General features: G+C 47.7%; 2 protein-coding genes across 3 annotated transcripts; one reads left to right on the forward strand and one right to left on the reverse strand.

Annotated features, from left to right (window-relative positions):
• The first annotated feature begins 4,558 nt into the window (after positions 1 to 4,558).
• SNRNP35 (small nuclear ribonucleoprotein U11/U12 subunit 35) lies at positions 4,559 to 7,289 on the forward strand. Of its 2 annotated transcripts, none has more exons than XM_039332629.1 (2): positions 4,559 to 4,976; positions 5,860 to 7,289. In XM_039332629.1, the coding sequence occupies exon 2, from the start codon at positions 5,862 to 5,864 to the stop codon at positions 6,636 to 6,638; it is 777 nt and encodes a 258-aa protein (XP_039188563.1). In that variant the 5' UTR covers positions 4,559 to 4,976; positions 5,860 to 5,861; the 3' UTR covers positions 6,639 to 7,289. The 2 variants fall into 2 exon arrangements, with proteins under 2 accessions (XP_039188563.1, XP_039188562.1); XM_039332628.1 differs by having other exon boundaries at positions 4,564 to 4,976; positions 5,787 to 7,289.
• Positions 7,145 to 20,054, reverse strand: LOC120303209 (RILP-like protein 1). The gene is made up of 4 exons (XM_039332519.1): positions 20,014 to 20,054; positions 12,757 to 12,984; positions 12,059 to 12,151; positions 7,145 to 8,792 (listed from the first exon to the last, which is right to left on the reverse strand). The coding sequence occupies exons 1-4, from the start codon at positions 20,052 to 20,054 to the stop codon at positions 8,648 to 8,650; spliced, it is 507 nt and encodes a 168-aa protein (XP_039188453.1). The 3' UTR covers positions 7,145 to 8,647.
• Between the last annotated feature and the right edge of the window lie 1,407 nt (positions 20,055 to 21,461).

A 21,461-nucleotide genomic window follows, 5' to 3' on the forward strand; every position in this document is an offset into this window, starting at 1 on the left:
GGAGCTGATGTGTCACGTTCTTCTCTGCAGAAACCAGAGCAAGTGGGAAAGTTGCAGAGGCAGACACGGATCGCCAGCCCTGCGAGGCACTGAGATCCGTGGCTTGTGGGACCAGAAGCCACCACGGTCCTTGTAATCCGCTTATGGGTAGGAGTGGAGGAGAATTCTGCCACCAGCCTTGCTAAGAGTAAAATACCAAAGAAGGGGAAATGACATGCCAGTGGTTTTAAAGAGAGGAAAATACGTTCCAGAAAAAGAGCCGCAGTGGCACAGCACTTAGAATGCAGCATTGCAGGCTGACTCTGCCCACCACCAGGAGTTCGATCCTGACCGGCTCAAGGTGGACTCAGCCTTCTATCCTTCCGGGGTCGGTAAAATGAGGACCTAGATTGTTGGTAGGCAATATGCTGACTCTGTAAACTGCTTAGAGAGGGCTGTAAAGCGGTATATAAATCTAAGTGCTATTGCTGGTGCTATGAACATCTTTTTCTGAGATGTTTCAGCCTGGACAGTTGACTGACTGATAATTTATGCCCCCCCCCCCGCAGGTCTCCTGTTTCCAGGTTTTCCTTCTTTCCTCCCTCTTTACCCTACTGTATTTTTTTTCCCAGTCCAAGCTCTTTGTTTAGAGAGAGGCCAGAAGGATTTCTCCTGCCATTTAGAATTTCATAAAAACTCTATTTGAACTGCCTACCCCTGAGAAAATATTCGCAGAGTTCTTACTCAAAATATCCCTCTCAGCATTTCCTTGTAAGCTGCAAACAACGGGCTCTTGATGTTGGATAATTACTCTGCTTATGTGATTTCAGATTTTAGGGGGGGGGCATGTCTCCAGCAAGAATTAAGGTTTTAGAGTATCCAGCTTGTACGGTATAAAACTCTCTGCGCTTTGGATAATGGAGAAGAAGCAAGTTAATTCTTCCCATGCCGTACAGCCCAAAATCCGTCTATGCGGGAAGGTGGATTATCTCTTTATAAAGATAAAAAATTATCTTTATAATTCTTCCACAATAGGAATTTAGTTCATTGATGCTGTTTTCCCACAGTGCACTATCCCATAGTTTGGCTAACCATGGTTCATTGAATAAACTACAGCTGGATGTTTCTTCCTGTTACTAAACTATGAATCAGGTCTCACAACCCATATTGGATAAGCTTCACCAGAGAGATCACCGCATCACAAATCAGCCGCTTTGGCTTAATTTTATTAATATGAATAAAACTTATTTATTGTGAAAAATCAAATTGACAGGAAGGGAAAACCCCGCCTTAAAAATAACAAGAAAATCTAATGATACTATTTCTCCCTCTCTCAATTACTGGCATCTTTAGAGAGGAAGGAGAGACGGGCTTGTGAACCTCCAAGACCAACAGAATAACAGAGTTGGAAGGGACCTTGGAGGTCTTCTAGTCCAACCCCCTGCTCAGGTAGGAGACCCTATCTATACCATTCCAGAGAAGTGTCTGTTCAGTCTGTTCTTGAAAACCTCCAGTGATGGAGCACCCACAACTTCTGGAGGCAGGTTGTTCCACTGGTTAATTGTTCTTACTGTCAAGAAATTTCTTAATTCTAGGTTGCTTCTCTCCTTGGTTAGTTTCCATCCATTGTTTCTCGTCCTGCCTTCAGGCGCTTTGGAGAATAGCTTGACTCCCTCTTCTTTGGGGCAGCCCCTCAAATACTGGAAGGCTGCTATCACGTCCTCCCTCATCCTTTTCTTCATTAAACTAGACATATCCAATCCCAGCAGCCATTCCTTACATGTTTTAGACTCCAGCCCCCTGATCATCTTTGTTGCTTTTGTCTGCACACTTTCCAGCATCTCAAGATCTTTTTTGTATCATGGCAATCAAAACTGAATGCCGCATTCCAAGGGTGGCCTTACCACGGCATCTCTGTCCCTTTGGTGTCCAGGGTTGGTGGCCTTGGTCTCTGCAGCACAGCCCGAGGGAGGCAGTTTCTTCCAGATGTCCTGAGAAGGCCCAAGGAAGCTTGCAGGGACCCTTATCTTCTGCTTATCACTTGAGAACGGGCGATTAAAGCAAGCTGCACCCCGCTGAAGTGGCAAGAAAACAATCATCGGTGGCAGAGCCAAGTCCAGAGTCCGGGCCTTCAACGTGACATGGCTTTTGTGTTGTGGTCCTCAGCATCACCTGAGAAGATCATAAAGGTCTCTTTGTTGCCCTTGTCACTCAAAACTAGACGGGAGAATCTGCAAAACTGAAACGGGAGTCTGACTCCCATTGCTCTGTCTGAAGAGTAGGTAAAACTTCACTGCTGTGGGAGGGAACCAAATGCAAATAACAGGGGACCCCTCCCTTCTGGAGCTTGCTATTTATCTGTGTCTGCTTAGGATCCCCAGAAGCAAGGCTGCGATTTGTAACTCTCCACTCCCAAAGTGGGACTCCGGCACTCTTAGCTGAACGGTGATGGGCTGAGCTAATTCATTTGCCCCTTTTCTCTTCACAACAAGATGCAGCGTGAACTTTGTGCCTTTGAGGGGGGGAAGCACTTGTAGCCTGCCTAACTCCAAGACCTGAGCAAAGTTTTGATGTGCCAGGTTGCTTATCTGCATAAGCAGGCAGTAGAATGAAACGTGCAATCATTTAACAATACGCTTCAGGCTGCGGTTCAAGGCTGGCTGAGGAATTCTGGAAGTTGAAGTCCACAAGCCTTAAAACTGCCAGGGTTGGAGATCCCTGCAGTACAGTACACAACCGAGAACCAAAATTTCTGTTGTTAAGCGAGACACTGCCTTCAGTCCCTGCAAAGCTTTTTTTTTTTCTGCCAGCAAAAAGCAAGATTTCATTCTCAGCTTCCATTTACCTCTCTTCCTGTGCCTCAGTATTCATCCCCTGTAAAATGGGCCTGTAGGACCCAGTTTCACCAGTCTGAGGCCAGTCCCCTTTCTCTGCCCGTGAGTAATTGGCATGAATAACAGAATAACGAAGCCACATAGGGCAATATATATATATATATATATATATATATATATATATATATATATATATTTGTTTTCTGAGGTTTTCGCGGGTGTTTGTATATAGGTCTTTGGTTGTTCGGGTTTTCTCCGCGTAAAATTGGAAGTGTCTTGGCGACGTTTCGACGAAGTCACATTCGTCATCTTCAGGCTGGTGTTTTCAGCTTCTGCTTTGAGCAGCAATGTGTGGTTTTAGCTGTTTCTTCCTTTTAACTGCCAGTGAGGGTATGAACTGATTGGGTGGGAGCTTGGCTGTGTTCTGATTGGGTGGAGGTGTGTTCTGAATGGTTAGGGGCTTGGCTGTGCTCTGATTGGCTGGGGGAGTGTTCTGTTTGGTTGTGCTCAGGTTAGTCTGAGTTGCAGAGGGGTTTAAGATTTTGGGGTTAGGGAGTCGTTTGTCAATAAGGGCAGGTTTCCAAATGGCTGGTAGGCGGGAGGTATCATCTCGCTTGTTCATGCTGTGTGGGCGTTTTTCTATCTCGATGGCTTCTCTGATTATTCTGTTATTAAAATGTTCACTTTTGGCAATGGTTCTGGTATTTTTAAAGTCAATTTCATGTCCTGTGGCTTTAAGGTGTTGGACCAGGGAAGATGTTGGTTCCTCTTTTTTGACTGAGTTCTTATGTTCTTCAATGCGTGCACTTATTCTTCTGTTGGTTTGTCCGATGTATGTGGTGGGACAAGTGGTGCAAGTGTATACGAAATCCCATGCACCACTTGTCCCACCACATACATCGGACAAACCAACAGAAGAATAAGTGCACGCATTGAAGAACATAAGAACTCAGTCAAAAAAGAGGAACCAACATCTTCCCTGGTCCAACACCTTAAAGCCACAGGACATGAAATTGACTTTAAAAATACCAGAACCATTGCCAAAAGTGAACATTTTAATAACAGAATAATCAGAGAAGCCATCGAGATAGAAAAACGCCCACACAGCATGAACAAGCGAGATGATACCTCCCGCCTACCAGCCATTTGGAAACCTGCCCTTATTGACAAACGACTCCCTAACCCCAAAATCTTAAACCCCTCTGCAACTCAGACTAACCTGAGCACAACCAAACAGAACACTCCCCCAGCCAATCAGAGCACAGCCAAGCCCCTAACCATTCAGAACACACCTCCACCCAATCAGAACACAGCCAAGCTCCCACCCAATCAGTTCATACCCTCACTGGCAGTTAAAAGGAAGAAACAGCTAAAACCACACATTGCTGCTCAAAGCAAGAAGCTAAAAACACCAGCCTGAAGATGACGAATGTGACTTCGTCGAAACGTTGCCAAGACACTTCCAATTTTACGCGGGAGAAAACCCGAACAACCAAAGACCTATATATATATATATATATATATATATATATATATATATATATATATATATATATATATTTCATCTCGTGCTTGCAATCCTATGCAAAGCTAGGATTCGTCCCGGGGGTGGACTTTAGTACCATTTTCTCATCCAATGCAGGTTTATTGGTCTGGGTTTGTGTTCAGATGTTCAAAACACAGCAACAGGAGAACGTGCATGCGGGCAAGGCCTGTTAAGATTACAATTTCCATCCTGGCTGCCTTGTTGGCTGGGGATGATGGGTGCAGGGTTTGGAAAACAGTGGATTTGGGAGCCGGGAGAAAGAAATTTCAGCATAATTTCTATTTAAATGTCTGTATTTTTCATTATCCAGTTTTCCATTCCACATCACGAGATGCGCGGCTTGTGCCGCCAGAGGGCGCCGGTACGGACTCTAAGACTTTGAGGCTAACGAGTCTTCTTTTCCCGAGTGGCCGATTCGCCACGGTTGGCCTTTCGCAAGGGGGGGGGATTTGGTTTGTTTTACTTGTTAAAAAGACCCACCCTGAATTTAAAAAGCAACCTTCGTCATCGCCAGGCCCGGAAAAAAATCCCCCTTCTATTGGAAAACCCCTTTCTTGACGAATCCGCCGGTCTGGAAACGAAATTAGATCCCTCGCCGAGGCTTCCTGCACGGGGAGGTGAGTCTATTTCGCTCTTGCAAAGTCATAATTTGGGGGAGGGTCGTGGGGGGATATTGGTGGTGGGGAGGGCCGGGGGAGGGGGAGCATTGATTTGGGGGTGAGAGCAGGTTCTCCAAGCTGCATGGGAGACAGGAAAGAGGGGTTGCCAACTGACCGGATTGCCAACGTACCAGGGAAGCCCAGAATTTTGGGCTATGAAGACCTGGGAGGAAACCAATAAAGGAGAATATTTGTGGCTCAGGGTTGGCACGGGGGGGGGGTCCTTGGTGCTCTCTGAGCTGGGTTGTTTTCTTGCAGATGTCTCATTACCCATCTAGGTAACATCATCAGTGCTCGGAGGGAGTGGGTTATGCTACCTGTTTATATACAAAGCAGTAAATTCTACCTAATCAAGAAACTAACAACACAAACAGTCCAATCAAGAGACCACAGCCAAGAAAACAACGCTCCCACCAACACTGACAGGGCAAGCCACTCTCCCTTTCTAGCCTTGATGATTTTCCTTAGTTGGATAATGAAACGTCCCCAAGAAAACAACCCAGCTGAGAGAGCACCAAAGACCCTTCTGAGCAAGTACGGAGTAAATAGGAAGCAAGCAGAGGAAGGCGGCTTCAGGATGGACCCATCCATTGCTGCTACTCTGCCCACCTGCCTGAAGGAAGCCACTCACCATCATGGTCAGTGGTGGTCACCCTGTGGCTATAGGGCACAAATGGGGCAAAATTCACTTAACAAATGTCTCACTTAGCAACATAAATTTTGGGCTCAATTGTAAGTCGAGGACCACCTATGTTTTATTGTGTTTAGTAATCTAGGTGAGATGTTCATCTATCATTGCTGGTCCGTATGATATGCCATGAGCTGAATAATTTCCCTCCAGCTATGAACGAGTGGGTGCCCATCGCTAAAGAGTACGACCCACTGAAAGCCGGAAGCATCGATGGCACCGACGAAGAGCCTCACGACCGGGCGGTCTGGAGAGCCATGTCGGCCCGCTACGTCCCCAACAAAGATGTTTCCGGAGACCCCCACCTAACCCTCTTCGTCGCCCGGCTCAACCTACAAACGACGGAAGAGAAGTTAAGAGAGGTCTTCTCCCGATACGGAGAGATTCGGAAAATCCGTCTGGTTCGGGACTTGGTTACTGGTTTTTCTAAAGGCTACGCTTTCCTTGAGTATAAAGAGGAACGGGCGCTCCTGAAAGCCCACCGTGATGCCAACAAGCTGATCATTGACCAGCGGGAAATCTTTGTCGACTTTGAGCTGGAAAGGACTCTCAAAGGTTGGATCCCTCGCCGGCTGGGAGGCGGGTTTGGCGGCAAAAAGGAGTCGGGTCAGCTGCGGTTTGGAGGCCGAGACAGACCCTTCAGGAAGCCCATCAACTTGCCTGCTATGAAAAATGATTTTTATGGTGAAGGATCTGCGGGAAAAAGAGAGCGGGCTTGGTCCCGGGGAGGGCCGAGGGACTGGAAGACCGGAGAACGAGATTACGAAAGGAGCCGAGAGTCTCGGCAAGCTGAACGGGAAAGATCCTGGGGATACGGCAAGAGCGAAAGAGACCTGGAACATCGAGGGAGGGAAGACCGAGGCAGAGCCCCAGAGAGGAGGGAGCGAGAGAGGAAAGACCGGAATCGCGAGGCCAAGGAGAGCAAGGGGTGAAGGCTGCCACTGATGGGATCATTTCCTTCAAATGCTGCTCGGTTGAAGGAGATCATCAGAAGTGTAGATCTGACTTCCAAGACAAGCCGGATGGTTGTCTGGATCAGCACAGACATTGTGGGTGGGAGCAGCAACTTCCCAGCTGGAGAAGAGTGAAAATTGTACCAAGGGCTCCCATCCCTTGATAGTTGTGTCCATGTCTTATTCCAGGATCTGCTGGACGATGGGTTCCAAATTCCCAACAATGACATTATCTCCTGATACATTTGAAGTGCCAAAAAGGAGAGAGCTGGTTTAGGATTCCCACCCCCGTTCCACACCCTTTAATTCTTGAAAAAGATCTGGATTAATGTAAGGCCTTAATTCTGCCAGTAAACAGCTCCATCAAGGCAGAAGGATAGCTATCACCCTAAAAAGTGAGGTAGGATTGAATTGTATATATGGGATTTGAGGGACTTCAACCAAACGCTGTTTACGAGTCAGTGAAATCACCCGGAGGCCTCTTGTTAATTCAGAAATAGTTTATTTAGCATATTAAAAAGAGTTCTACAGTTCGATATTGATCTTTATACTAGTCCCAGCCAAACCTTGTTTATTGCCTTTAACTATCTAACACCCTGAATCTTGAATAAAAATTAAGAATCTCTTTGCGTATCCTGTGGTGGTATGATTGCTCTTACTCTAGACTTGGTAATTTTAAGACTTGTGGTCTTCAACTCCCATAATTCCTGGCTGGGGAATTTTGGGAGTTGAAGTCCACAGATCTTAAAGTTGCTAAAGTAGGACACCCCTTCCCAGATAATTGTATTAAGAGAATACAGAGGGTGGGGATAATCAGTAAAGGGTTAACTTGTGTGCAAAGCATCTCAAATTCAAAAGGGGCTATTTGGATGTGATTAGAACTGTCCTGAGCATTTCCTGCTGGCTGGGGAATTCTGGAAGTTGAAATCCACACCTTTTAAAATTGCCAAGTCTGAAAAAACGCCGCTTTTTTTTTCTCTGAGGTTTGGGGAACAAACCCCCTTTCGTTATTTCCTGTTGCTCCTCAATGTTCATATTTCTAATTACAGCGCTGAGCGATCGTCTACCGTGCACCAAATTCAGGCCAATTAAACAATTTCAAGGCAGCTTTGATCTCATCCAGAGAGAGAAGGGACCTCTGTTCAGAAGCGGCTGGTGGGTCTGTTTCCAGAACTGTCAAAACTGAAGTTGGCGTGTTGAATTGAAGCAATTGCCTTCACACAGAAAGGGGGGGGGGAGCATTTGTTGCTACAAGGTTGGCAACAATCATAACTGGAAAAAAAAAAAGGATTAGCATAGATTTAAACCGTTTGGTTGCCATCACTGTGTCAAGAGAATTCAAAGCAAAACACGAGGCACCGTTTCCCTGGACATCACGTTGGAGGCACTATAAATAAGCCACTCAAAATATATCTCCTCCCAAATCTGTGTTTAAAAAGTCACCTCTCTCCAGAACTTTTCGCCTTGGATACATTTCCAGAAGATTTCTGCAAAAGGAGAGGAAAAAAACAACAACAACTGCTGGAACTGTGAAGCAGAAAGTTTAGCAGGAGGAAGCAGAGAGGAAGAGCGGAACAAAATTGTTATTATTTTTTTTAAAAAAAATCCCTTTGAATAAGGTGCGCCTGGAACAATGGTCGTCGGTCCTTAAGCAGTGCATTTGTTCAGGAATGGACTAAATCCCTTTTATTTCCTTTTTTGGGAGAGGGGGATAGACAAAAGGAAGCATTGGTGATGTGATGTTCACTCGCAAGTCAGCCGAAGTCAAAACGATGGCCGATTTGCTTCCCAAATCCAGACTGGGATTCTGTTGCTTACAGGAAGAACCTGGCGCACGGATTCTGGTTTAATGCACCTTTCCCTCACCCTGTGCTGACAACAGCGCAAGACCTGGAAGTCGGATGGGTGGATGGGCGCCGTTTGCCACACGAGGGCTTCCATGTTTCTGCGTTTGGCGCATCGGTACAAATGAACGGTCTGGGTTCGGGTCACAGGTGCTGCAGAGCTTCTAAACCTTGTTCGGTGTAGACGTCGTCTTTGTTCCGGTCCGCCCACTCGCCGAAAGAGCCGTGGAAGGAGGTGTTTCGCTGGGTGGCTTGCAGGCGTCTCTTGTCGCGGGAGAAGAAGCTAAATCTGGCCCCAAACAAGAAAAAAATGTGGGTTAAAAACTGGAGACATCCTGGGACGGTTTATGAGGTGGTGGGGTTACAGCAAGCTCTTTAACCTGACTTTATTTTAATGGGGGGGGGAGGCTGCAGACCTGTTAGAAAACTCTTGAACAGGTGAGCCTTGCATTGCAACCGTTCATTTAGTGACTGGCAGCATGGCAACCTTAAGATGGGTGGGCTTCAACTCCCAGAGCTGACTAAGGAATTCTGGGAGTTGAAATCCAAACATCTTAAGATTGCTTTCCTAACTGGGGAATTCTGGGAGCTAAATTCGACCCATCTTAAAATCCACAAATGTCTGGTTGAGAAAAACTGGACGAGAGAGAAGAAAGCATAGACTAATGTTTATTCTCTTAAATGTCCTAATAAATGGAAGTTTTTCTCCAGACGATAGAGACAGAGAAAGTGAGTTGTTTTTCCAATGTTGTTGTTATCGGAATGGCATTACCCTACAATTAACGACAACATGGTCTAAAACCCTTAAAAATCCAACGCAGCCAAAGATTTGACTTGATTGCTGCTTGCTTAATGGCGCTGCTTGGAAGGGTGATACCATCTCAACTCATCAGCTGAAAGCCGAGGCCCATGCTGTTTGTTTAAAACCGCACAACGCATCCTGCCTGCTGCTAATTCAGGCACGCAATTAAAACTAAGAGCCACAGTCTGTAAGTAGGCGGGATTGGAAAGCAGCATTAATCCACAGGAAGAATTAATATGCTGATATATTAGAGGAGCTGGTCTAAAGGAGGAACACAAGGAAGGGCTCCCAGTCATTGGCCGAATATCCCGTGAGGTCACAGAAGGTTTAAAGGCGTTTTAAAAATTGAGGAAGGATTAAATAAACATTCAAACTGCTGAGGAAAAAAAAACCCTTTTCATTGACAAGCATAATCAGATAATATCAACGGGGCTGGAAAAGCCGACCCAGAATACTCCTCAAATTATGAATTGGGACCAGAGAATTCATCCCTAAGCGGTGCGGTCACTAAGAAAGGTGACCTGCCCCAATTTTATAAGCTTTTGGCGTTGGTTGTTAATCAAGTCAGGTGATTGCTGTTTGTGACCTTCCTTGCCGGCTTCGCCATGGATTTTGCTTGTTGGAAGCTGGGAAGGTCACAAACGGCAAAGCACGTGATCCCTGGGATGGTCGTAAATACATGCCAGTTGCAATCACATGACTGCAGGGAGGCTGCGTTGGTCATAAGTGTGAGGATCAGTTGTAAATCTCCTTTTTTCCAGCACCGCTGTATCTGAACGGTCACTAATGGTCGTAAGTCCAGTAGAAGGTAGCCTGAAGGGCCAGGGCAATTCATGGAGAGCCAACGGGACAGAAGGATGGGTCAAAAACTTGCATGTTATTGTCCCGAGCTCATAAGTTGCTGCAATCGAAACAAAAGTGCAATTGAAAACATTGCAGCGGGGCCACATCGGCCACGTCGTTCTTACCCCCCCCCCATTTTTCTTGTTTGGGGGTTGGGTTTACGATCCCACAATCAGCCAATGGTAGTTAGAGGGGGGGGGTTGAGACAGCAGCAGGTCATGCAAAAAAAAAAAGAGGCCATACGAACTCCATCAAATGCGGGAAAAGGGATCAAAACAAAACAAAAAAAAATTCAAAATCCAGAGTCCCTACAAGAGACATAAGTCTTCTGATTGGCTGCAATGTGGGATCGTCCGGGATCAATCCGGCAGCAACCATGGGCATAACAGCGGTAAAGATCCTGGTTAGGAAAGGAACAGACAGAGGAGATCAAAGTACTGGAGAAAGAAAGGAATGTTACGATGTTCAAAAACAGCAAAAGAGGCAGCCGAAGGAAGCCTCTTGAGAGAGACAGAGGGAGGGAGGGAGGAATTGGGTTCTTGCAAAGAGGGGCCGCAATTAGCTAAGTTTTGCCTTGGTTGCGCAAAACAGTAGAAACAGGTTTGATGGCTTAGCTTGCAAGCCCAGTGAATTACGGTTTAGGGAGGGGCTTCTCAACCTCGGTAACTTGAAGAGGGGTGGAGTGCAACTCCCAGAATTCCCCAGCCAGCACAGCAAAGTTGCACTCCACCCATCTTCAATTTACCGAGGTTGGAATTAGAGAAACCACATTCACCCATCATGGCTTGTTGGCCCAGAGAGTCCACATCCCTGTTAAGACCTTTCCTGGGATCCAGGCAGTGTTTGCTCCATGGTGGGGGAAAACACAGGGAGTCCCCGACTTACCACAGTTCGTTTAGTGACCGAAATTACAACACCACAGGAAAAAAGGGACTTACGGCCGTTTTTCACACCTAAAACCACTGCAGCGTCCCTAACGGTCACGTGATCAAAACTTCACGATGGCTTGGCAACTGGTTCATACTTAGGACGGTGGCGCTGTCGCCGGGAGGGGTGTCACATGACACCCCCCCTTTGCGACCTTCTGACAAACAAGGTCCATGGGGAAGCCAGATTCACACAACAACTGGATGACTAACTTCACAACTCGGACTCCCTTAACGACTTTGGCAAGGAAGGTGGTAAAAAGGGGCCAAACTCACTTTAACCAACGTTGGGCTGGATTGTGGCTGTAAGCCGAGGACTACTTGTCATTGCAGAAAGGAACAAAATATTTTTTTAAAAAATAGCCCCCCAAAGTTAGCCAGCCGGCCGTCTCTGCAGTCTGCAGACCCAGTTGTGGGTCTCGGCTAAGGACAAAGCTGAAATCAGCAAGTTTTCTTTGTTTTCAACGCCTGGCACAAAAGGCGGTTTTGAAATCTTTCCCAGCTCAGTGGCTATTCTTAGAGCTGGGAAAACAACACACACACACAGCTGCTCGTGTTGTGCTCGCCCAGCAGGCTGCCATGACGCCACTGGGCTGGTCGCACGCGTCGCATACAAGCCCCAAGCTATTTCTCACCCTTTCTGGCTTTGAAAGCCCAAAGGGGACAATCACGTTTTGCAATGAAGTCAGTAGAAGCAGAGAAGCTGGGCGGGCAGCAGCATTTAAAAGAAAACCCAAAGAAATCTTCTCCTCCAGCCGTTGTTGGCAGGATATGAATTTATGATGGAAGCATTATCTGCAAGGGAAGATCTAGCTGCATTTTGAGCATTCTCCATCCAATTTGTTCGGAGGTGACCGCTTTATTTCCTGCATGATCAAGTATTTTAGAAACAAAATGATAGCAGAAAAAGACCTCACGGTCCATCGACTTGTCCGCCTCAATTTAAAAAGCCCAGTCCAGAAAAAACCCACAAATTCTACTTACAGCCGTTTGATGCCGGATTCTTGCTGAGTCAATGGTTTGGAATGAAGGATGGCTGGGGACTGAGTAGATCGTGTTTCTTCGTCCAATTCATCGCTTTAAAAGCAGGAGGAAAAAACAACAACAACACAATATTAGGAATATTTACCCTGCCTGCTGCTCAGGAGTCTCACACTTGGAGCTAGGCAGCCTTCGAAATCTCATCCAGAAAGAAATGGAGAATGGAGATTTTGGAAGGAGGACAGGAATAAAAAGAACATGAATTGTCCAGGGTTAATTCTTGCCTGTTTTCCTAATTCACGGTGGGCAACTTTTCTCTTGACTGGTTAATCTAACCTTGGTTCCAGTTCATTTCAAAGCAAATCTGGAGTCTAAATCTAAATGAGTGTTCCTCAAGCTTGGCAGCTTTCAGACGGGTGGCTTTGTCTCCCAGAATTCCCTAGCCAGCATGCTTGAGAAAGGTGGACTTTGTCTCCCAGAATCCCCCTTGCTGGCTGGTGAATTCTGAGATTTGAAGTCCACCCATCTTAAAGTTGCCATGGTTGAGACACCCTGTTCCAGAGTATCATCCCTTCTCTTTTCATTTCAGCTCTTCCAATCTGAGCAAGTTTCCACTGGACACCCCCCCCCCCAATCTTATCGAGAACAAGCTCGCGTCGCTCCAGGATCGGGCTGGGAAAGGGAGAAACCCCCCAGGGCACCTCTTGTAATACAGAAGCTCCTCTTGAAGCAGGAAAACTTTTGACTTCAGCTCGTTCCTCTCGTGCAAAACGTCTCGCAGCTCTTGCAGAGTGAATCTGGGCCGATTGGGGTCTTTCAGATCCAGGGCGGTCTTCTCCGCATCCGAGAGGAATTCCTCGGAGTTGTTGGCTTCTTCCGGCTGTAAGGCCAAAGAGGGTTTGGTGTTAATTAAGGCTAGTTTAGAGGTCCTTGGTCAGAAGAAGGATAAAGTTTTCTGTGGCCCAGCTCAATTCCAGACTGTAAAATTATAAATGCACAGGGTTAATAATAATCAAGCAGTCCGCCCATGGTGAACGGATGAACAAGGACAGCTGGTCCTCTTTTAGGGACTGCCTCATTTTGCGACCCTTTACAGGGATCCACATTGATGAAAAAGTAACTTTCAAACCCATTTTCGCACTGACAGCCTTTGCAGTTCAGCAAAGCGAAGGAAAGTTGAAGGAAGATCAGAAGCACAGAGTTTCACTTAGCAGCCACTTCACTTAATGACTAAGTGGCTGGTCCCAATTGTGGTTGCTAAATGAGGACTATCTGCAATTGAATTTGTTAATTACTGGTGAATGAGCGTGGTTATTTGGTGATTGCGGCCGTGCAGCCTCTCCCAGAAATATTTTGCCCAATCTCCTAATTGAATCAACAGCCCTGTGACATCTCTGGGTGGTCTCTTATCCAAACACCAATCAGGCCTGTCTTTGTTTTTAATCCGTGGGGCCCAAACAAAATCAGCTAGAGGCGGTCATTTGCTGAGACTATGAACAGCTGACTGGAGTTGACTGGGAGAAATAAGAGACTATTCTTATTCCAATTTAAGAAGGATCCGTTCTGGATTTTGCCGGAGGAAAAAAGCAAAGAAATGGAAAAACGGAAGAACAGAAATAGATATTTCCACATCTCCCTTTGAAATGCATCTCCCTTTGTTTTGCTAAACCCTGTCCCCTAAGTCAAAAGCACAGCAATTAATCCTTTGAGATGACAAATCCATTTTTTAGAGATCCGCGTTTCTTCTATAGAGGTATTTTGGTGGTTTGGGACAGCCTCATCATCATAACACCAACTCCCCAATCAACAAAAGGAACAATTGTGCCTTCTTGGCAAAGGGAGTTGTTGCGTCCTTGGCGGGAAAACAGACACGAGAAGCAGCTGGAGTTCTCAGGTTCTTTTATTCAGCGTTCAGCTTACAGGAAGATGGCTTCAGCTCAGCCCAAACGCCTCAAAGCCTCTTATATAGGCAACTCCCGGGTAAATGGGTTACTTTTCCCGCGCCAGCACCCGCGCATGCGCACGGCGCTGGCGACAGCCTGTCTGGTCCCGGGCAGCTTTGCACCTGCCCGGGACTGCCTGCAAACGCCCGAGCCGTTTGCAAGGCTCGGGACATAACACCCCTTTCCCCCGGGCTAAAACTACTATCAACATACAACATTTATTTTACACGACAATTTGCTCCCCAGTGTTCCCACTGTTTACTGGCTTCTGTCTTGCCAACAATGTTATGTAATCTTCTAGGTACTTAGGAGATTTCTTTGCTCTCTGTGACCTTCTTAGCTCTGGGTTACTGGCATAAGTCCCCTGACTGGAGGGAGGCATGAGCCTGTTCTCTCTACTGTGCCCTGGTGTCTTCCAAGGACTGTGCCCCGATGCCTGGCCTGCTTGCTTGCCCACCGGGCTCGTCAGGCCAGGGCTTCTGTTGCTTTGTGACCTGGTTGTCCTACCTAGCTGTAGACCCTCAGGCCCCTTGAAGTGATAGCCACTGCTGGGCGTCTCTGTAGAACCCCCTAGGTCAGTCCAAGACCTGTCAGGAGGCTGTCTATTCCCTGAACCCCATTCTGTGTTTGGGCTCGTGTGGGTTTCTGTACTCTCCCAAAACTCAGGTGTCCCCTGATTTGTGCTAGGGGTGTTGTAGTCGGGACTTGGTTCCTCGACTAGCTCTGTGTATGTTTGACCCCCTGTAGGATTTGGGGTAAGGTCAGGCCAACCTTGGGCATTGTGTGCCAGCTCTCTTGCGGGGAATGATTTGTTGGGATGCCCCCGGGTATCCTCCGTTGCTGGAGTGCTGTGTGCTGTGTGTGGAAAGTGAGTATGCCCCCGGGGTAACTCCCTGGCTGGAGTAGGCGTGAGTGCCTGTTGTGTGGGTAAGCTCCAAGACTTCCTTTTCGGAGCAATTGCAGAATCTTGGGACGAGCCGTTTGTGGCTCCCTCAGTGGCGATGGGCAGTAGCTCTTGCCCTTCCCTTTGCTCCAAAGGGTCCCCCTCCCCCCCTGGAAAAGACCCAGGAGTTTCAGCAGAAAAGTCCCGCCTAGAGCGGAGTTGGTCGATGTGCCGACGCAGGACACGACCGTTGTCCAGGGCAACCTCGTAGGAGAGAGGACCTGTGATCCTGGACACAGAAGCGGGGACCCATGTATGACCAGGCCCGTAATTGCGAGCCCAAACCGGGGCACCCACAAGTAGTTGTCTAGGTGCCCTAGGATGTGAGGTAGATGAAGGCAGTCTGTCCGGATGCAACCGGTCAAGTCTAGTAGTAAGTTGGCGCCCCCAACGAAGTTCAGCTGGACTTCTCCCTGTAGAAGTGGACGGTGTGGTGCGATAAGAAAGGAGAAAGTCAGCCAACCTGTGATGCCAGTCCCCGTAGGTGAGTCTCTTCAAGGCGTCCTTTGCGATGCGCACCATGCGTTCAGCCATACCGTTGGTGGATGGGTGAAAAGGCGCAGATGTGGCATGACGAATCAGGTTTGCCTGTAAGAAAGCTTGGAATTCGGAGGAGGTGAATTGAGGGCCGTTGTCAGACACAATGACATCTGGCAGCCCGTGTGCAGCAAAAATCCCCCTCAGTACCTGAATAGTCTTTGCAGTGGTGGTGGACGAGACAGGCACAACCTCAAGCCATTTTGAATGGCTGTCAACAAGGACCAAGAAGAACTGGCCCTGAAAGGGCCCAGCGTAGTCAATGTTCACCCTAGACCATGGGGACTGTGTTTCCTCCCATTTATGCACAGGAGCTTGGGGCATCTCTGGGCGAGATCGTTGGCACATGTGGCATGCGTGTACCTTAGCCTCAATATCTTTATCTAAAGCAGGCCACCACAAGGGGCTGCGTGCAAGAGCCTTCATACGAACAATGCCAGGATGACCCTCGTGGAGGGATTCTAAGACCCTAGCCCTCATTGAGGTGGGAATGACAACTCTGTTTCCCCAAAGCAAACACCCCTGAGAAAGGGACAATTCGTTCCTTTTGGACCAGAAACTCTGAAACTCAGGACTAGGGCAGTGCTCAGGCCACCCGGACAGGACCCAGGAGCGGACACGTGAAAGTGTGTGATCTGTACCTGTTTCAGCGGTAACATCCCTGGCCCTAAGAGGGAGCTCGGGCAAGGCTTGGATTGATAGAATGTTGACAGCTGGCGCGGGGTCAGCTTCTACTACTGGCAGAGGCAACCTACTGAGGCCATCAGCATGGCCCATTTCTTTCCCAGGCTTGTGGAGTAATGAAAAATCATATGCAGACAAAAAATAGACCACCTAAGCATTCTAGGGGAAATGATGTGGGGAGTCTGCTTACGTGTGGTAAACAGTCCCAGCAGAGGCTTATGGTCAGTGAAGACCGTGAAATGCCTGCCATATAGAAAATCGTGGATTTTTTAATTCCGCAACAACAGCCAAATGCCTCCCTGTCCTATACTGAGGCGTAGTTATGCCTCTCGGCAGAAGACATGTTTCTGGAGTATTATGCAATAGGAACCTGATGTTCCATCTACCTGAGTGACTCAGGACAGCTCCAACCCTCGTAGGGGGGATGCATCACAAGCGATGCACACAGGAAGAGACTCGTTGAAATGTGCAAGAACACTGTGAGAAGTGAGCAAGGCCTTGACGTCTTTAAAGCAAGCCTCATGTGCTTGTGACCACAGCCACACAGCTTGTTTGTCTAGTAGCCTGTGAAGAGGCTCAGCTACACTAGCTTTATGTGGAAGAAAAGAATTGTAGAAATTCAGGAGGCCTAGGAAGGCCTGAATTTCGGCCTTAGACTTTGGCCTGGGTGCTTCTAAAATAGCAGTTAGTTTGGATTCAGCAGGATGAATCCCAGCAGCATCAATTTTGAATCCCAGAAATTCAGTAGAAGGTACCCCAATCTGGCATTTGTCTTTTCTGAGCTTGAGGCCTGATTTCCTGAATCTTAACAGGACAGCCCTAAGCCTTTCAGCTAGAATGTGTGTGGAGTCTCCTGCAATCAAGACATCGTCAAAGTAGGGGCAGACCCATGGTATACCTCGTAGTGTGTTTTCCATTACGCTTTGGAAAATCCCAGGAGCGACATTCACTCCAAACTGTAGCCTTTTTACCTTAAAGGCTCCCCTGTGGGTCACAATGGTCTGAGCTATAGCAGCATCATCATCAACGGCAGCTGTTGATATGCTTGAGCTAGGTCAGTCCTTTGCGAAAACAACCCCCCACTGCCCCCCCCTTGAGAGGCGGCCAGATGTGACTGACATCACAAGGAACAGGATAGCATGTTGCTTGCATGCCTTATTGAGTGTGGCATTTGAATCCAGCCCAAATACTATGTCCCATTTGCCTTTAGAGGCGTGACAATGGGGGTCTCCCACGGGCTGGAATCAACAGGTTCTAGGATGCCCTGTTGGATTAGTTTGTCTAGTTCAGTGTCAATCTTACTTTTTAAAGCAAAAGGGACCCTTCTTGCTTTAATCCTAATGGGAGTGACAGTGGGGTCTAGCTTAAGGACACAGGTGGTCCTTTGAATGTGCCCAGCTGGGGGCTGAAAACATCTGCAAATTCTTTGCAGACTTCTTGTAGGTCGAGTGTTTGTAAACTGTTGAGTCCTGTGACGGGTATCCCCAGGGCCTCAAACCAATCGAGTCCTATGAGACTCGTTCGTTCACCCCCTACTACTAATAAGTCTAGTGGACCTTCAAAACTCTTGTATTGCACGTTAAGGGTGGCCTCCCCCTTAACACACACTCCTTGTTCTGAAAATCTTGTCAACAATAATCGAAGGCCTTAAACTTGGCCCTTAGTCCACCACTACTGGAACAAATCTTTCCTAAATGTATCACGTGAAATGATGGACAGGGCAGACCCTGTTCCCAGTTTCCTATAGTAATGGAACCCTTGTAGCTGCACTTGATTGCAGCTTTTTCTTCTCATATGGGCTTGTGTGTGCCTGTCCTAAGATGCTTCCTTCGCGAAGCGCAAAAACCTACCCTATTCTATTCTGGCTGGGGAGTGCTGGTACCCTTCAGGGAGCGTCTTCTTCTTGGGTTGTGCGCTTTCGTCGCCCAGACAGCAAAGCAGTGCAATGTGCCCTAGTTTGCCGCATGCCCGGCAGGTAGCGGAGCGGAACTTGCAGTCGGTTCTCCTGTGGCGACCTCCACAGCCGATGCACTTGAGCGGAGCCGAAGAGCTTCCCTTCTGGTTTCCTTCCTTCGCGGGGTGTAGACAGTCGACTTCCTCGTCCGGATCCTCCTCGAAGTTTCGTTGGACGTCTTCCTGGTGCACGGACGCACCCTCTGCACTGCTTCTGATCGGCCGCATGTTCTTGACGGCGCCGCCTGCTGCTTCTTCTGCAGTGACTTCCCTTAATGCTCTTGGAAGGATAATTCTTCCTTGGCAAAAAGTCTCTGTTGTAGCTCTCGATGCCTTAGCCCGCACACGAATCGGTCCCTCAGTCGTTCCTCGAGGTCCTTTAACTCGCAGGGCTTGGCGGCCTTCCGTAGCGCGGCGATGTATTCCTTGGCTGTTTCACCGGACCGTTGATCCCTCTGCTCGAAGGTGTGGCGCCATGAGATAACGGACACCTTGGGGTGGAAGTGCTCTTTCAGCAGCTTCTTCAGGTCTGCGTATCTTACAGACTCTACTGGAACAGGTGCTGCAATGACGAATGGTTTTCCTTTCCCTTTTCTTGCGTGGTTAATCGAAGGCGTCTTGGCCGCAAACGCAAAGCAGGGTGGCAGCCTTCAAGCTATCTTCCGTCACTTGGTTTGCCTTGAAGTAGTTCTCCATTCTGGATACGTAGGACTCCCACCGCTCTGGATGTGAGACATTGAATTCCGAAAGCCTTCCGATTTTCGCCATCTTCGGATCTTCAGGAGACGGGTCTATCAGCCAGCCTACCCCCAAATGCGCACCGGATTGGCGGGCAGCTGCCGAGTCTACGCCGTTCCTCTTCCGCCGCTCAGGACTCCTTGGGTAAGCTTACACTTTTTCCTTTCCAGGTAGTGCAAGGCATCCCACCTTCGTCGCCAGTGTTGAGTCCGTGGCGGGAAAATAGACACGAGAAGCAGCTGGAGTTCTCAGTTTCTTTTATTCAGCGTTCAGCTTACAGGAAGATGGCTTCAGCCTTGCCCAAACGCCTCGCAGCCTCTTATATAGGCAACTCCCGGGTAAATGGGTTACTTTTCCCGCGCCAGCACCCGCGCATGCGCACGGCGCTGGCGACAGCCTGTCTGGTCCCGGGCAGCTTTGCACCTGCCCGGGACTGCCTGCAAACGCCCGAGCCGTTTGCAAGGCTCGGGACATAACACCCTCCATTTTAAAACATCTGTTTGTTTGGTTGGGTGCATGTTTAGAATGTTGAATTCTTCAGAGTTACTCCAGAAAAGGAGAAATTACATCATATATTTCTGGTGAGAACACATAATAGCTACATGCAAATAATTCATCAGTTCTAGCCATACTCTTAAGCAAATTACCCACAGATGCAAAAAGTTGCTATTGTGATAAAATAATGTGTCAGAATCTTGTGTTACAAAATGGCGTATGTGCTAACAATATAGGAGCATCCCGCCTTTCCCCAGCCAGCAACCCTAGCTGTAAAAGCTATGCTGGCTTGGAATTTTGGGAGTTGCAATCCCATCACATTTGCAATGTGTGAGAAAAGCAACATATATATATATACATACACCCACACCCACAGTCTTTTGTGACTTGGTTTGAAGGGTTTTTTTTTATTACTTCCCTTGTTAAAAGAACCTAAAACTTACAGAATTGGAGAAGTCAATGCCTAATGAAGAAGAATGTTGGAAGGGAAAGGAACAATACAAGAGGAAAGAAAAAGAAAATGTAAACTGTATTGAAAGAAAAAAAATATGGAAAAACTGCCACTTACAACAGCAGTCTTCAACATTTTTGGCACCAGGGACTAGTTTCGTGGAAGACAATTTTTCTACGAAGGGGGGGGCATGCTTTCAATTTCACTCACTCACCCGCTGCTTACCTCCAGCTGTGCAGCCCAGTATCGGTCCATGGCCTGGGGTTTGGGGACCCTGACATGCAGTATAACACTGAAGGGAGAAAGGCCTAACAACTTCCAATCCTTCTATCAACTACTATATCTGGGAATTGACTGAAGTCTATTATTATGATCTATTTTGATATGTTTTAATCTACATCTGTGTAATATTTTAATATTGTGTATCACCTTAAGATCCAGAATCAGTACCAAGCATCATATTGTCATCAGGCAGCCAATGAAGCAGACTTTAGCACAAACCATCAAATCAATCATGCTTTTAGATTTCTATTCACACTGGCACTTGTATGCATGCTTAAACCATATATTCAGAACAAAGGGATCTTTTTCTAAGGGGATGATGGACTTTTCTAAACATCCTTAAGCTGCTTGATTCTCATGTTTGACTCCATCTGAAGCTGTGTTTAGAACAGTGATGGCAAACCTTTTAGAGACCGAGTGCCCAAACTGCAACCCAAAACCCACTTATTTATTTCCGGGTGCCAGGTGGGTGGGCATGGCTGTGGTGGTCATGGCAGATTGGGTGGGTGTGACCAAGGTGGGCATGATCACCTCAATGTTGCTCGTGGGGAGGGACACCTGTGGGGGCCGGGCAGGGTTGGGGGAGATCCAGGGGGTCTCTGGCAGGTGGGGCAGTGGGCAGGAGGCTCGTCCTGCTGGGTGAAGCGAGGCAAAGTGAGGGTTCCATTGTCACAGGGCAAGGTGAGGCAGGGGCCAGGGCGGCTGCTGTCTGACACCATCAGCCAGTGCACACAGAGGCCAGTGAGTGCATGGGTGCTGGGATGCATCTGGCCATGTGGGACCTCAGCGAGTTAGCGGGCGGCTGGTTGAAGAGGGATGGTTGCCATCTCCAGGGCATGGTACGCGTGCCCACAGAGAGGGCTCTGAGTGCCACCTCTGGCACGCGTGCCATAGGTTCACCACCACTGGTTTAGAACTTTCTTTCTAGATTTCAACCCCTTTCTTTGCTTTGACCAAGTGCTCTAGCTAGACTGCACTTATCACAGCTCTAATTTATGAATTCCTCTATTTCTTTACCCTTTGCTCGGTGCCAGGAAAGCAAAGATTTCCATGGACAGGTCTCTGAGGACATGGCATTTTCTTTGGCACAGTAGAATTTAGAATGAGCTTTCTTCCATTGACTCTCTTTGATAGATCTTTTATATGATTCCACCTTTTTGAGGCACTCCCACCTAGTGCATTCATTGGTGGACCAGGGAAAGGAAATAGAATAGACTTCTAGGATTATGCCCAAACAAAAATGGCAGGTGTGAAATTTAGAAGAATCTTCCCCATCTCTTCTTCAGAGGAATAGTCTGCTACTAAGTGCCAGACTGCTGTCTATTTCTGCCATCCCAAGCAACTGCTTTTCCTGTTTTGAAAGCAGTGGAGTTGAAGGGA

The sequence above is a fragment of the Crotalus tigris genome, unplaced genomic scaffold, assembly GCF_016545835.1.
Source record: "Crotalus tigris isolate CLP2741 ecotype Arizona unplaced genomic scaffold, ASM1654583v1 scf7180000024461.5605484, whole genome shotgun sequence".
NCBI classification, from domain to species: domain Eukaryota; kingdom Metazoa; phylum Chordata; class Lepidosauria; order Squamata; family Viperidae; genus Crotalus; species Crotalus tigris.